The 15,636-nt window shown below is 39.9% G+C and overlaps 1 protein-coding gene across 14 annotated transcripts in view; it reads left to right on the top strand.

The window, feature by feature from the left end:
- The window catches only part of FAM114A2 (family with sequence similarity 114 member A2), a 51,671-nt gene that overhangs the window by 15,109 nt on the left and 20,926 nt on the right, over positions 1-15,636 (top strand). For 10 of the 14 annotated variants that reach the window (XM_005558339.5, XM_015452168.4, XM_065546987.2 and 7 more), the window contains one exon: positions 15,553-15,632. The exons of the other annotated variants lie outside the window; for them this stretch is intronic. In XM_005558339.5, coding sequence (XP_005558396.2) covers positions 15,553-15,632 — 80 coding nt within the window. The remainder of the gene's footprint in view (positions 1-15,552; positions 15,633-15,636) is intronic. 14 annotated transcript variants of the gene reach the window in all.

Here is a 15,636-nt window from a genome sequence, read left to right as displayed (position 1 = left end):
GGAGAAGAAATATACATTTATATCATTTATAATTACATAGTTATGTTTACCAATGCTCTTTGTCTTTTGTTGTTTTTTTTCAATTTTTTTATTTCCATAGGTTATCAGGGAACAGGTGGTGTTTGGTTACATGAGTAAGTTCTTTAGAGGTGATTTGTGAGAATTTGGTGCACCCATCACCCGAGCAGTATACACTGCACCCAGTTTGTGCACCTGAGCAGTATACACCACACTCCCTTCCCATCCTTTCCCCACCGAGTCCCCAAAGCCCATTGTGTCATTCTTAAGCCTTTGCATCCTCATAGCTTAGCTCCTACTTATTAATGAGAACATATGATGTTTGGTTTTCCGTTCCTGAGTTACTTCACTTAGAATAATAGCCTTCAGTCTCATCCAGGTCACTGCGAATGTGTTAATTCATTCCTTTTTATGGCTGTGTAGTATTCTATCATATATGTATATATATGTCACAGTTTCTTTATCTACTCATTGATGGGCATTTGAGTTGGTTCCACATTTTTACAAGTGTGAATTGTGCTGCTATAAACATGCGTGTGCAAGTATCTTTTTCTTTTATTTTTTCTTTTATTATTATACTTTTACGTTCTAGGGTACCTGTGCACAACGTGCAGGCCTCTAACATATGTATACATGTGCTGTGTTGGTTTGCTGCACCCATCAACTCGTCATTTACATTAGGCACTTCTCCCAACGCTATCCCTCCCCCATTCCCCTGCTCCATGACAGGCCCCATTGTGTGATGTTCCCCACCCTGTGTCCAAGTGTTCTCATTGTTCAGTTCCCACCTATGAGTGAGAACATGTGGTGTTTGGTTTTCTGTCCTTGTGATGGTTTGCTCAGAATGATGGTTTCCAGCTTCATCCATATCGCTACAAAGGACATGAACTCATCCTTTTTATTGACTGCATAGTATTCCGTGGTATATATGTGCCACATTTTCTTAATCCAGTCTATCATTGATGGACATTTGGGTTGATTTCAAGTCTTTGCTATTGTGAATAGTGCCACAATAAACATATGTGGGCATTTGTCCTTATAGCAGCATGATTTATAATCCTTTGGGTATATACCCAGTAATGGGATCACTGGATCAAATGGTATTTCTAGTTCTAGACCCTTGAGGAATCACCACACTGTCTTCCACAATGATTGAACTAGTTTACACTCCCAGCAACATTGTAAAAGCATTCCTATTTCTCCACATCCTCTCCAGCATCTGTTGTTTCCTGACTTGTTAATGATCACCATTCTAACTGGTGTGCGATGGTATCTCATTGTGGTTTTGATTTGCATTTCTCTGATGACAAGTGATGATGAGCATTTTTTCATGTGTCTCTTGGCTCCATAAATGTCTTCTTTTGAGAAGTGTCTGTTCATATCCTTTGCCCACTTTTTGATGGGGTTGTTTGATTTTGTCTTCTAAATTTGTTTAAGTTCTTTGTAAATTCTGGATATTAGCCCTTTGTCAGATGGGTAGATTGCAAAAATGTTCTCCCATTCTGTAGGTTGCCTGTTCACTCCGATGGTAGTTTCTTTTGCTGTGCAGAAGCTCTTTAGTTTAATTAGATCCCATTTGTCAATTTTGGCTTTTGTTGCCATTGCTTTTGGTGTTTTAGTCATGAAGTCCTTGCCCGTGCCTAGGTCCTGAATGGTATTGCCTAGGTTTTCTTCTAGGGTTCTTATGGGTTTAGGTCTAATATTTAAGTCTTTAATCCATCTTGAATTAATTTTTGTGTAAGGCATAAGGAAAGGATCCAGTTCCTTCAAACTATACTACCTATATATAGTATAGTTTGAAGTTGGGTGGCATGATGCCTCCAACTTTGTTCTTTTTGCTTAGGATTGTCTTGGCGATGTGGGCTCTTTTTTGGTTTCATATGAACTTTACAGTAGTTTTTTCCAATTCTGTGAAGAAAGTAATTGGTAGCTTAATGGGGATGGCATTGAATCTATAAGTTACCTTGGGCAGTATGGCCATTTTCACAATATTGATTCTTCCTCTCTATGAGCATGGAATGTTCTTCCATTTGTTTGTATCCTGTATCTCTTACTTCATTGAGCAGTGGTTTGTAGCTCTCCTTGAAGAGGTCCTTCTCATCCCTTGTAAGTTGGATTCTTAGGTATTTTATTCTCTTTGTAGCAATTGTGAATGGGAGTTCACTCATGATTTGGCTCTCTGTCTGTTATTGATGTATAAAAATGCTTGTGATTTTTGCACGTTGATTTTGTATCCTGAGACTTTGCTGAAGTTGCTTATCAGCTTAAGGAGATTTTGGGCTGAGATGATGGGGTTTTTTAAATATACAATCATGTCATCTGCAAACAGGGACAATTTGACTTCCTCTTTTCCTAATTGAAAACCCTTTATTTGTTTCTCCTCCTGAGTGCCTTGGTCAGAACTTCCAACACTATGTTGAATAGGAGTGGTGAGAGAGGGCATCCCTGTCTTGTGCCAGTTTTCAAAGGGAATGCTTCCAGTTTCTGCCCGTTCAGTATGATACTGGCTGTGGGTTTGTCATAAATAGCTCTTAATTTTGAGATACGTTCCATCAATACTGAATTTATTGAGAGTTTTTAGCATGAAGGGCTGTTGAATTTTGTTGAAGATCTTTTCTGCATCTATTGAGATAATCATGTGGTTTTTGTCTTTGGTTCTGTTTCTATGATGGATTACGTTTATTGATTTGCATATGTTGAACCAGCCTTGCATCCCAGGGATAAAGCCAACTTGATCTTGGTGAATAAGCTTTTTGATGTGCTGCTGGATTCAGTTTGCCAGTATTTTATTGAGGATTTTTGCATCGATGTTCATCAGGGATATTGGTCTGAAATTCTCGTTTTTTGTTGCGTCTCTGCCGGGCTTTGGTATCAGGATGATGGTGGCCTCATAAAATGAGTTAGGGAGGATTCCCTCTTTTTTTTTATTGATAGGAATAGTTTCAGAAGGAATGGTACCAGCTCCTCTTTGTACCTCCAGTAGAATTCGGCTGTGAATCCATCTGGTCCTGGACTTTTTTTGATTGGTAGTCTATTAATTATTGCTTCAATTTCAGAGTCTGTTATTGCTCTATTCAGTGATTCAGCTTCTTCCTGGTTTAGTCTTGGGAGAGTGTATGTGTCCAGGAATTTGTCCATTTCTTCTAGATTTTCTAGTTTATTTGCGTAAAGGTGTTTATAGTATTCTCTGATGGTAGTTTGTATTTCTGTGGGATCGGTGGTGATATCCCCTTTAGCATTTTTTTATTGCATCTATTTGATTCTTCTCTCTTTTCTTCTTTATTAGTCTTGCCAGCAGTCTATCAGTTTTGTTGATCTTTTCAAAAAAACAGCTCCTGGATTCATTGATTTTTTGAAGGGTTTTTTGTTCTGCTCTGATCTTAGTTACTTCTTGTTTTCTGCTAGCCTTTGAATTTATTTGCTCTTGCTTCTCTAGTTCTTTTAATTGTGATGTCAGGGTATTGATTTTAGATCTTTCCTGCTTTCTCTTGTGGGCATTTAGTGCTATAAATTTCCCTCTACACACTGCTTTAAATGTGTCCCAGAGTTTGTGGTACGTTGTGTGTTTGTTCTCATTGGTTTCAAAGAACATCTTTATTTCTGCCTTCATTTTGTTATGTACCCGGTAGTCATTCAGGAGCAGGTTTTTCAGTTTCCATGTAGTTGTGTGGTTTTTAGTGAGTTTCTTAATCCTGAGTTCTAATTTGATCGCACTGTGGTCTGAGAGACAGTTTGTGGTTTCTGTTCTTTTACAATTGCTAAGGAGTGCTTTACTTCCAACTATGTGGTTGATTTTGGAGTAAGTGCGATGTGGTGCTGAGAAGAATGTATATTCTCTTGATTTTTGGTGGAGAGTTCTCTAGCTGTCTATTAGGTCTGCTTGGTGCAGAGCTAAGTTCAATTCCTGGATATCTTAACTTTCTTTCTCGTTGATCTGTTTAATGTTGACAGTGGGATGTTAAAGTCTCCCATTATTATTGTGTGGGAGTCTAAGTCTCTTTGTAAGTCTCTAAGGACTTGCTTTATGAATCTGGGTGCTCCTGTATTGGGTTCATATATATTTAGGATAGTTAGTTCTTGTTGAAGTGATCCCTTTACCATTACATAATAGCCTTCTTTGTCTCTTTTGAACTTCGTTAGTTTAAAATCTGTTTTATCGAGACTAGTATTGTAATCCCTGCTTTTTTTTGCTTTCCATTTGCTTGGTAGATCTTCCTCTATCCCTTTATTTTGAGCCTATGTGTGTCTCTGCACGTGAGATGGGTATCCTGAATATAGCACCCTGATGGGTCTTGACTCTTTATCCAATTTGCCAGTCTTTGTCTTTTAATTGGGGCATATAGCCCCTTTACAGTTAAGGTTAATATTGTTATGTATGAATTTGATCCTGTCATTATGATGTTACCTAGTTATTTTGCCCATTAGTTGATGCAGTTTCTTCCTAGCATCGATGGTCTTTACAATTTGGCATGTTTTTGCAGTGGCTGGTACCAGTTGTTCCTTTCTGTGTTTAGCACTTCCTTCAGGACCACTCTTGTAAGGCAGGCCTTGTGGTGACAAAATCCCTCAGCATTTGCTTGTCTGTAAAGGATTTTATTTCTCCTTCACTTATGAAGCTGAGTTTGCCTGGATATGAAATTCTGGGTTGAAAATTCTTTTATTTAAGAATGTTAAATATTGGACACCACTCTTCTGGCTTGTAGAGTTTCTGCTGAGAGATCTGCGGTTAGTCTGATGGGCTTCCCGTTGTGGGTAACCTGACCTTTCTCTCTGGCTGCCCTTAAGATTTTTCCTTCATTTCAATCTTGGTGAATCTGACAATTATGTGTCTTGGGGTTGCTCTTCTTGAAGACTATCTTTGTGGTGTTCTCTGTATTTCTTGAATTTGCATGTTGGCCTGCCTTGCTAGGTTGGGGAAGTTCTCCTGGATAATATCCTGAAGAGTGTTTTCCAGCTTGGTTCCATTCTCCCCGTCACTTTCAGGTCCACCAGTCAAACGTAGAGTTGGTCTTTTCACATAGACCCATATTTCTTGGAAGCTTTGTTCTTTTGTTTTTACTATTTTTTCTCTAAACTTCTCTTCTCACTTTATTTTATTAATTTCATCTTCAATCACTGATACCCTTTCTTCCACTTGTTCGAATTAGCTACTGAAGCTTGTGCATGTGCCACGTAGTTCTCGTGCCATGGTTTTCAGCTCCATCAGGTCATTTAAGGTCTTCTCTATACTGTTTATTCTAGTTAGACATTCGTCTAATCTTTTTCAATGTTTTTAGCTTCCTTGCGATGGGTTCAAACATCCTCCTTTAGCTTGGAGTAGTTTGTTATTACCGACTTTCTGAAGTCTACTTCTGCCAACTTGTCAAAATCATTCTCTGTCCCGCTTTGTTCTGTTGCTGGCGAGGAGCTGTGTTCCTTTGGAGGAGAAGGGACATTCTGGTTTTTAGAATTTTCAACTTTTCTGTTCTGGTTTCTCCCCATCTTTGTGGTTTTATCTACCTTTGGTCTTTGATGATGGTGACCTACAGATGTGGTTTTGGTGTGGATGTCCTTTTTGTTGATGTTATTCCTTTCTGTTTGTTAGTTTTCCTTCTAACAGTCAGGTCCCTCAGCTGCAGGTCTGTTGGAGTTTGCTGGAGGTCCACTCCAGACCCAATTTGCCTGGGTATCACCAGCGGAGGCTGCAGAACAGCAAATATTGCAGAACAGCAAGTGTTGCTGCCTGATCCTTCTTCTGGAAGCTTTGTCTCAGAGTGGCACCCAGCTGTATGAAGTGTCAGTTGGCCCCTACTAGGAGGTGTCTCCAAGTTAGGCTACATGGGAGTCAGGGACCCACTTGAGGCAGTCTGTCCATTCTCAGAGCTCAAACACTGTGCTGGGAGAACCACTGCTCTTTTCAGAGCTGTCAGACAGGGACATTTAAGTCTGCAGAAGTTTCTTCTGCCTTTTGTTCAGCTATGCCCTGCCCCTAGAGGTGGAGTCTTCAGAGGCAGGGGGACCTCCTTGAGCTTCAGTGGGCTCCTCCCAGTTCGAGCTTCCTGGAGGCTTTGTTTACCAACTCAAGCCTCAGCAATGGCGGACGCCCCTCCCCCAGCCAGGCTTGCCACCTGGTAGTTCGATCTCAAACTAGCAGTGAGCAAGGCTCCGTGGGAGTGGGCCCCGCTGAGCTAGGCACAGGATATAATCTCCTGGTGTGCCGTTTGCTAAGACTGTTGGAAAAGCGCAGTGTTTAGGTGGCAGTGTCCTGATTTTCCCGGTATAGTCTGTCACAGTTTCTCTTGGCTAGGAAAGGGAACTCCCCCGACCCCTTGCACTTCCCAGGTGAGGCGATGCCCTACCCTGCTTTGGCTTGCCCTCTGTGGGCTGCACCCACTGTCTGACCAGTCCCAGTGAGATGAACCAGGTACCTCAGTTGGAAATGCAGAAATCACCCGTCTTCTGTGTCGATCACACTGGGAGCCACTGACCAGAGCTGTTTCTATTCAGCCATCTTGGAACGGACCCCTCCAAGGATCTTTTTCATATAATGACTTCTTTTCCTCTGGGTAGATACCCAGTAGTGGGATTGCTGGATCAAATGGTATTCTACTTTTAGTTCTTTAAGGAAAATCTACACAGTTTTCCATAGTGGTTGTACTAGTTTACGTTCCCACCAGCCATGTAGAAGTGTTCCCTGTTCACTGCATCCATGCCAGCATCTATTATTTTTTGGTTTTTTGATTATGGCCATTCTTGCAGGAGTAAGGTGGTATCGCATTGTGGTTTTGATTTGCATTTCCCTGATCATTAGTGATGTTGAGCATTTTTTCATATGTTTAGAGCCATTTGTTTATCTTCTTTTGAGAATTGTCAGTTCATGTCCTTAGCCCACTTTTTGATTGGATTGTTTTTTTCTTGTTGATTTGTTTGAGTTCATTGTGGATTCTGGATGTTAGTTGTTTGTCAGATGTATAGATTGTGAAGATTTTCTCCCACCCTGTGGGTTGTCTGTTTACTCTGCTGACTTTTTTGCCATGCAAAAGCTCTTTAGTTTAATTAAGTTCCAGCTATTTTTCTTTGTTTTTATTGCGTTTGCTTTTGAGTTCTTGGTCAGGAAATCCTTGCCTAAGCCAATGTCTAGAAGGGTTTTTCCAATGTTACCTTCTAGAATTTTTGTAGTTTCAGGTCTTAGTTGATTATTGTGTAAGAGATGAGGATTCAGTTTCATTCTCCTACATGTGGCTAGCCAATTATCCCAGCACCATTTGTTTAACAGGGTGTCCTTTCCCTACTTTATGTTTTTGTTTGCTTTGTCAAAGATCAGTTGGCTTTAAGTATTTGGGTTTATTTCTGGGTTCTCTATTCTGTTCTATTGGTCTATGTGCCTATTTTTATACCAATACCATGCTGTTTGGGTGACTGTGGCCTTATAGTATAGTTTAAAATCAGGTAATATGATGCTTCCAGATTTATTCTTTTTGCTTAGTCTTGCTTTGGCTGTGTGGGCTCTTTTTTGGTTCCATACGAATTTTAGGATTTTTTTTTAGTTCACTGAATAATGGTGGTGGTATTTTGATGGGGATAGTGTTGAATTTGTAGATTGCTTTGGGCAGTGTGGTCATTTTCAAAATACTGATTCTACCATCCATGAGCATGGGATGTGTTTTCATTTGTTTGTATCGTATGATTTCTTCCAGCATTGTTTTGTAGTTTTCCTTGTTGAGGTGTTTTACCTTCTTGGTTGGGTATATTGCTAAGTTTTGTGTTTTTTTGTTTTTTTTTTGTTTTTTTTTTTGCAGCTTTTGTAAAAGAGGTCGAGTTCTTGATTTGATTCTCTGCTTGGTCGCTGTTATTGTATTGAAGAGCTACTGATTTGTGTGCATTAGTTTTGTATCCAGAAACACTGCTGAATTCTTTTATCAGTTCTAGGAGCTTTCTGGAGGAGAGTTTAGGGTTTTCTAGGTAAACAATTGTCAGCAAACAGTGACAGTTAGACCTCCTCTTTACTGATTTGGATACCCTTTATTTCTTTCTCTTGTCTGATTGCTCTGGCTGGGACTTCCAGTACTGTGTTGAAGAGGAGTGGTGAGGGTGGGCATCCTTGTCTTGTTCCAGTTCTCAGAGGGAATGCTTTCAACTTCTCCCCATTCAGTATTATGTTGGCTGTGAGTTTGTCTAGATGGTTTTTATTACATTGAGGTATATGTCCCTTGTATGCTGATTTTGTTGAGAGTTTTAATCATAAAGGGATGCTGCATTTTGTTGAATGCTTTTTCTGCATCAGTTGAGATGATTGTATGATTTTTGTTTTTAATTCTGCTTAGGTGGTATATCACATTTATTGCCTTTCATCTGTTAAACTATCCCTGCATCCCTGGTACGAAACCCACTTGATCATGGTGGATTATCTTTTTGATATGTTGTTGGATTTGGTTAGCTAGTACTTTGTTAAGGATTTTAGCATCTATGCTCATCAGGGATATTGGTTTGTAGTTTTCTTTTTTGGTTATGTTCTTTCCTGGTTTTGGAATTAGGGTGATACTGGCTTGATGGAAAGATTTAGGGAGGGTTCCCTCTTTCTCTATCTTGTGAAATAGTGTCAATAGGATTGGTACCAATTCTTTTTTGAATGTCTAGTAGAATTCTTCTGTGAATCCATCCGGTCCTGGACTTTTTTTTGTTGGTAATTTTTAAAATTACCATTTCAGTTCACTGCTTGTTATTGGTCTATTCAGGGTATCTGATTCTTCCTGATTTAAGCTAGGAAGGTTGTATTTTTCCAGAAATTTATCCATCTCCTCTAGGTTTTCTAGTTTATGTGCATAAAGGTGTTCATAGCAGCCGTGAATGATCTTTTGTATTTTTGTGTTGTCAGTTGTAATGTCTCCCATTTCATTTCTAATTGAGATTATTTTGATTTTCTCTCTTGCTTAATCTTGCTAATGGTCTATCAATTTTATTTATCTTTTCAAAGAATCGACTTTTTGTTTCAATTATCTTTTGTATTTTTGTTTGTTTCAACTTCATTTAGTTCTGTTCTGATCATGGCTATTTCCTTTCTTCTGCTGGGTTTGGGTTTGGTTTGTCCTTATTTCTCTAGTTCCTTGAAGTGTGACCTTAGATTGTCTGTTAGTGCTCATTCAGACTTTTTGATGTAGGTGTTTCGGGCTATGAACTTTCCTCCTCGCACCACCTTTGCTGTATCCCAGAGGTTTTGATAGGTTGTGTCACTATTGTCATTCAGTTTGAAGAATTTAATTTCCATCTTGATTTCATTTTTGACCCAGTGATCATTCAGGAGCAGGTTATTTAATTTCCATGTATTCGCATGGTTTTGAAGAGTTGATTTCTAGTTTTATTCACACTGTGATCTGAGAGAGTACATGATATAATTTCAATTTTTTTAATATATAGAGACCCCTTTTGTGGTCTCTCTTGGAGAAAGTTCCATGCACTGTTGAATAGAATGTATATTCAGCAGTTGTTGGGTAGAATGTTCTGTATATATCTATTACGTCAATTTGTTCCAGGGTATAGTTTAAATCCATTGTTTCTTTGTTGTCTGTCTTGATGACCTGTCAGGTGCTGTCAGTGTGGTATTAAAGTCCCCCACTATTATTGTGTTGCTATCTATCTCATTTTTATTTTATTTATTTATTTATTTTTGAGACAGAGTTTTGCTCCTGTTGCCCAGGCTGGAGTGCAATGGTGCAGTCTTGGCTCACCCCAACCTCCGCCTCCCAGGTTCAAGCGATTCTTCTGCCTCAGCCTCCTGAGTAGCTGGGATTACAGGCATGTGCCACCACGCCTGGCTAATTTTGTATTTTTAGTAGAGATGCGGTTTCTCCATGTTGGTCAGGCTGGTCTCGAACTGCTGACCTCAGGTGATCCGCCCGCCTTGGCCTCCCAAAATGCTGGGATTACAGGCATGAGCCACTGCCCCCAGCCTGTCTATCTCATTTCTTAGGTCTCTTGGCAATTGTTTTATAAATTTGGGACCTCCAGTGTTAGGTGCATATATGTTTAGGATTGTGATATGTTCCTGCTGGGCACTGCCTTTTACCATTATATGATGTACCTCTTTGTCTTTTTTAACTGCTGATGCTTTAAAGTTTGTTTTGTCTGATACAAGAATAGCCACCTCTGATTGCTTTTGGTGTCCATTTGTATGGAATATCTTTCCAACCCTTTACCTTAAGCTTGTGTAAGTCCTTATGCGTTAGGTGAATCTCTTGAAGGCAGCAGATGGTTGGTGAGTTCTCCTTTCTGCAATTCTGTGTCTTTTAAGTGGAGCATTTAGGCCATTTACATTAAACATTAGTATTGAGATGTGAGGCACCATTCCATTCATTGTGCTGTGTTGCCTGTACATCTTTTTTTTTTTAATTGTATTTTTGTTTTATAGGTCACGAGATTTATGTTTTACATAAGTTCTGTTTTGATGTGTTTCCAGGATTTGTTTCAAGATTTAGAGCTCCTTTTAGCAGTTCTTGTACTGCTGGCTTGGTAGTGGCAAATTCTCTCAGCATTTGTTTGTTTGAAAAAGACTATCTTTCCTTCGTTTATGAAGCTTAGTTTCACTGGATACAAAATTCTTGGCTGATAATTATTTTGTTTGAGGAGGCTGAAGATAGGGCTCCAATCCCTTCTAGCTTGTAGGGTTTTTGCTGAGAAATCTGCTGTTAATCTGATAGGTTTTTCTTTATAGGTTACCTGGTGCTTTTGTCTCACAGCTCTTGAGATTCTTTCCCTTGTCTTAACTTCCGATAACCGGATTACAATGTGCCTAGGCAATAGTTTTTTGTGGTGAATTTCCCAGATGAAATTTGAGCTTCTTGTATTGGATGCCTAAGTCTCTAACAAGGCTGGGGAAGTTTTCCTCGAAATTTCCTCGATTTCCAAATGCGTTTTCCAAACTTTTACATTTCTCTTCTTCAGGAATGCTGATTATTCTTAGGTTTGGTCATTTAACATAATCCCAGACTTCTTGGATGCTTTGTTCATATTTTCTTATTCTTTTTCTTTTGTCTTTGTTGGAATGGGTTAATTTGAAGACCTTGTCTATAAGCTCTGAAGTTCTTTCTTCTGCTTGTTCAATTCTATTGTTGAGACTTTCTATAGCATTTTGCATTTCTGTAAGTGCATCCATTGTTTCCTGAAGTTTTGGTTGTTTTTTATTTATGCTATCTATTTCATTGTCTATTTCTCTCGTCACTTCTCATATCATTTTTTTGATTTCCTTAAATTGGGCTTTTCCTTTCTCTGGTGCCTCCTTAATTAGCCTAATAACTAACCTTCTAAATTCTTTTTCAGTTGAATCAGGGATTTCTTCTTGGTTTGGATCCATTGCTGGTGAACTAGTGTGATTTTTGGGAGTGTTAAAGAACCTTGTTTTGTTATATTCCCAGAGTTGGTTTTCTGGTTCCTTCTCATTTGGGTAGGCTGTGTCAGAGGAAAGGTCTAAGGCACAAGGGTGTTCAGATTCTTTTGTCCCACGGGGTATTTTCTTGACGTAGCACTCTTCCCCCTTTTCCTAGGGATGTTACTTCCTGAGAGCTGAGCTGTAGTGATTGTTATCTCTCTTCTGGATCTAGCCACCCAGCAAGTCTCCCAGGCTCCAGTCTGGTACTGGTGGTTGTCTGCACAAAGTCCTGTGAACCATCTGTGTGGGTCTCTCAGCTGTGGATACCAGCACCTGTTCTGGTGGAGGTGGCAGGGGGGTGATGTGGACTCTGTGAGCATCCTTGGCTTTGGTTGCTTAATGCACTATTTTTATTCTGGTTGGCCTCCTGCCAGGAGGTGGCACTTTCAAGAGAGCATCAGCTGTGGTAGTATGGAGAAGAACAGGCAGTGAGCAGGGCCCTAGAAATCCCAAGAGTATATATTCTTTGTCTTCAGATCAGGTTGGGAAGGGCAGGGTTGGGCTCAGACTCTCCTTGGGCAGGTCTTGCTGTGGCTGCTGTGGGGAATGGGAATGAGGTTCCCAGGTCAATGGAGTTATGTTCCTAGGAGGATTATGGCTGCCTCTGCTGTGTCATGCAGGTTGTCAGGGAAGTGGGGGAAAGCCAGCAGTCACAGGCCTCACCCAGCTCACATGCAACCCAAAGGGCTGGTCTCACTCCCACTGTGCCCACCCCCCAACCACACTGAGTCCATTTCCAGGCAGTGGGCAAGCAGGGCTGAGAACTTGCCCCAGACTACCCACCTCCCAGCTGTGAAAGCAAGTAGGGCTTTCCGTCTTCCCCTGCCTGTGGAGTCCACACACTGGATTCATGCCCTGTCCTGAGTTCTGTTAAGGGGAGTTCTCCATCAGTTCAAATTGTTACAAAGTTCAACTGGAGGTTTCCTTCTCCCTGTGGCCTTTTCCCACTGCCTCTGCCCTTCCTCCCCAAGAACCCCTGTGAGGCAAGGTGGAAATTGCTTGCTAGCGAACCCAGCGATCCCACAGGGGTTTTCCTACTGCTTCCTCTACCCCTGTATTTCACTTGGCTCTCTAAGTTGACTCAGCTCCAATGAGGTCAGATTTGTTTCCCGTAATCTAGACCTTCAGGTTCCCTAATGGGGTGTGTGTTCTGGGACAGATGATCTCCCTTTCCCACTTCCACACTGTTTGGGCACTCACAGTATTTGGGAGGTCTCCCGGGTCCTGCAGGAGCAATCCACTTCCTTCAGAGGGTATATGGGTTCTCTTGGCTTTCTCTAATGTGTTCCTGCTGTCATTCTGGAGCAGAAGTTTACAATGTGAGCCTCCATGTGCTGCTCTATCCATCCGAGTGGGAGCTGCAGTCTATTCCTGCCTCCTTTCTGCCGTGATCTCTCCTACTTTCAGGGCTTTTTCTTTTTTGTTTCCATTTGTGTTCTGCATTGTGTCCTAACTAACAAGTCAAACTGGCTGGCTATATAGCATCTTGCTAAATGATACCTTATTCTATGTAAAGGTACTTGTCCTCATTGGAAAACGGTTCTTGAATATAAGTTTCTAAAGCTGCCTTGAGATACTGAGAAGGCAGTATAGCATGGTGAATAAAAGGATGGGTTTTGGAATTAGACTTGGATTCAAAATCAAGATCTGTCATTTACTAAGCCATGTGACTTTGGGAAGTTACTTAACATTGAGCTTCTGTTTCCTCACCTGTAAGAAGAGTATGCTAATTCCTCTCAAGTTACCAGGATTAAATGAAATACTGTATTTAATATGTGGCACATAGTAAGCACTCAACAAATGTGGCTATTATTTTCATTATTAGAAGGGCATAAATAAATAGGTAAAAATATGCATTTTAAAAGTCTTAGCAGGAAACTGATAAATTAATTTTGATTTTCGTAAGTTGCTCCATTGTTCCTAATTTCCTAATCAAGCCCTACATGACAATCCTCAGTTATTTATAAACTTAAGTTATTTGTTTGTAGTGCCATTAACAGTATTTGTTCAATTTACTCAACATCTGGCTTTCCATAGTAATCAGAAATCCCAGTCTTTAAATACCATTCAGAGAACTCCAAGCAGTTTTCTAAACAGATGGTTTTGTGTCTGTAATTTTTTTTTTTCTTACGTGTTCTCCAGAGATCAGAACTCTGAAAAGATAGCACTGGATTCCCCCCACCACTCACTGTGCCCCAGCCTTTCCCAGTGATTTTGGTTGAGAATGCAATAGTGACCTTAGTATTTAATTTTGTCTCTATGAAGCTGTTTTTTTAAAAAGTGGTGATTTTCAGAGGGGAGAGAATACCATAGAACCAGTGATGATGTTGGTTATCTTCATTTTCCATCAGCATCCTGGGCTCTTGCCCCTCTACCATATATACCTGATTCCTTTTTTCAGAAGGAGTCTTCCTGCTTGGAAGATTTATATAAATTTAATTTATATAAATTATATGTACTACCATAATTGTAATTTACATTCTAAAATATACCCTAAAATAGAATTTTTAGTAGAATGAGATAAATTTCTATAAATAAAAAGTCCATTTTTTTTCCTGTTCTCCATTGAATTATTTTGTGAACCCGTTTGGGTATATGCATCCCACTATGGATTCAGATTCATCCCTTGTATCCAAATTACAAATTATTTGAGAAAACAAAATGTCTGCCTAAATAGTAGAATGTTATTAGCAGTTGTTTAAATGTGTTATGTAGGAAGAGTTGTGTCAGTTAGTGAGATCAGCTTTTCCCAAACCTTATTATACCTGAGATCACGAAATCATTTAATTCTCTGCCTTAAATACCAAGAAAGAAGGACAAAAGGATAGTGGATGGAGAGAGAAGAGCCAAGATACACTTTTTTATTCCTGGGAATATTAAGCAAGATGCTGAGTATGAAGCAGTAATGATTTGCCCTGGCAAACTATAGTGAATTAAGAAATATTCTATAGACTGTAAGTAGATTGCTAGAAGATTTCTATGTACAAGAGTTCTCTTCTGCATTCCATGTTGCAGAGAAGCCTTGGGCTGGACCACAAAGCAGGGAGTGTATAGGATTCAGATGAGTGGAGAGGGAAAGAGAGCATTTCCCACTGTTTGTTTGGATTTGCTAATTGCTTTTTGATTTTGAGTCACCCATTTGCTTGTTTGTTTCTTTGTAAGTGTTCCTGGTTCTCCATCATCTTTCACAAGACTAACTCCAACAGCTTCCTTACCATCCTTCCAACGTTCTGGAATCCCCTTTGCTTCTCTTCTTTTTATTTTTAATTATGATGGATGCGTAATGATTGATCCTCTTTTCTTCTTATCCACCATTTTCTCTTACCTGGATCCTGCATTATTGCCTCAGCCTGCCTCCCTTCTTTTCCCCCTTCTAATCCATTCTCCACCCAGCCATCAAAGTGATCTTTCTAAAATTTAAATGTGATTCTGTTTCTGCTTAAAACCATTCAGTGGTTCCTCACTTCCTCATTATAAAGTTTGAATTCTTCACCATTGATTATATGGCCTTTATTATCTGGATCTTACCTTTCTAGAAAGCTTACCACTTCTCCCCCTTACATTAGATACTCTCAATCATATTAAACTCTTTGGCATACTTTCTTTCACCTTTGGCTCTTTGCGTTTGTTTCTCTGCCTGAAACTCTTCCTATTCTCCTGGCTAACTTGTACTCAAGTTTGATGTCCCAACTTAAATTCCACTTTCTTGGAAGTGCATGCACAATACTTGCTTAGTCTATGCTGTCACCATTTCTACATTCATGCTCTGGATATAATGCAAAAAGCACAGCACAGGATTTGGACTTGGAGTAGGAAGACTAAGGTTTGACCACTAATCTTTGCTATGCAATCTTGGGGAAGTCACTTAATGTCTTCAGGCCTTAATCACTTCATCTCTAACGTGGAATAATGTCACTTTTCTCTCAAGCCCCTTGAAGCATTTATTGATATAATACACATAAAAGGATACTATAAGCACTAAAGCACCATGCTCATGTACATTACTGCTGCTACTATTGTTATTACTACTACTGCTACTGCTATTACCACTCCTCTCCTCTTCCTCCTTGCCTGCCACCTCATGATCCTCAGCAGTCTTTCTGGAGTGTTTTATATGGGACTTGGTTTTTTAGGGGATGAAGATTTTACCAAGGACATAACAGAGCTGTTTTCCCAGCTGCACGTTTCCTCCAAACCAGAGAAACTTGCCAGGGTAA

This window comes from Macaca fascicularis, chromosome 6 (genome assembly GCF_037993035.2).
Source record: "Macaca fascicularis isolate 582-1 chromosome 6, T2T-MFA8v1.1".
In the NCBI taxonomy this organism is placed as follows: domain Eukaryota; kingdom Metazoa; phylum Chordata; class Mammalia; order Primates; family Cercopithecidae; genus Macaca; species Macaca fascicularis.
Note: the sequence above shows the minus strand (reverse complement) of the source record. Positions and strands in the feature narration are given on the sequence as shown.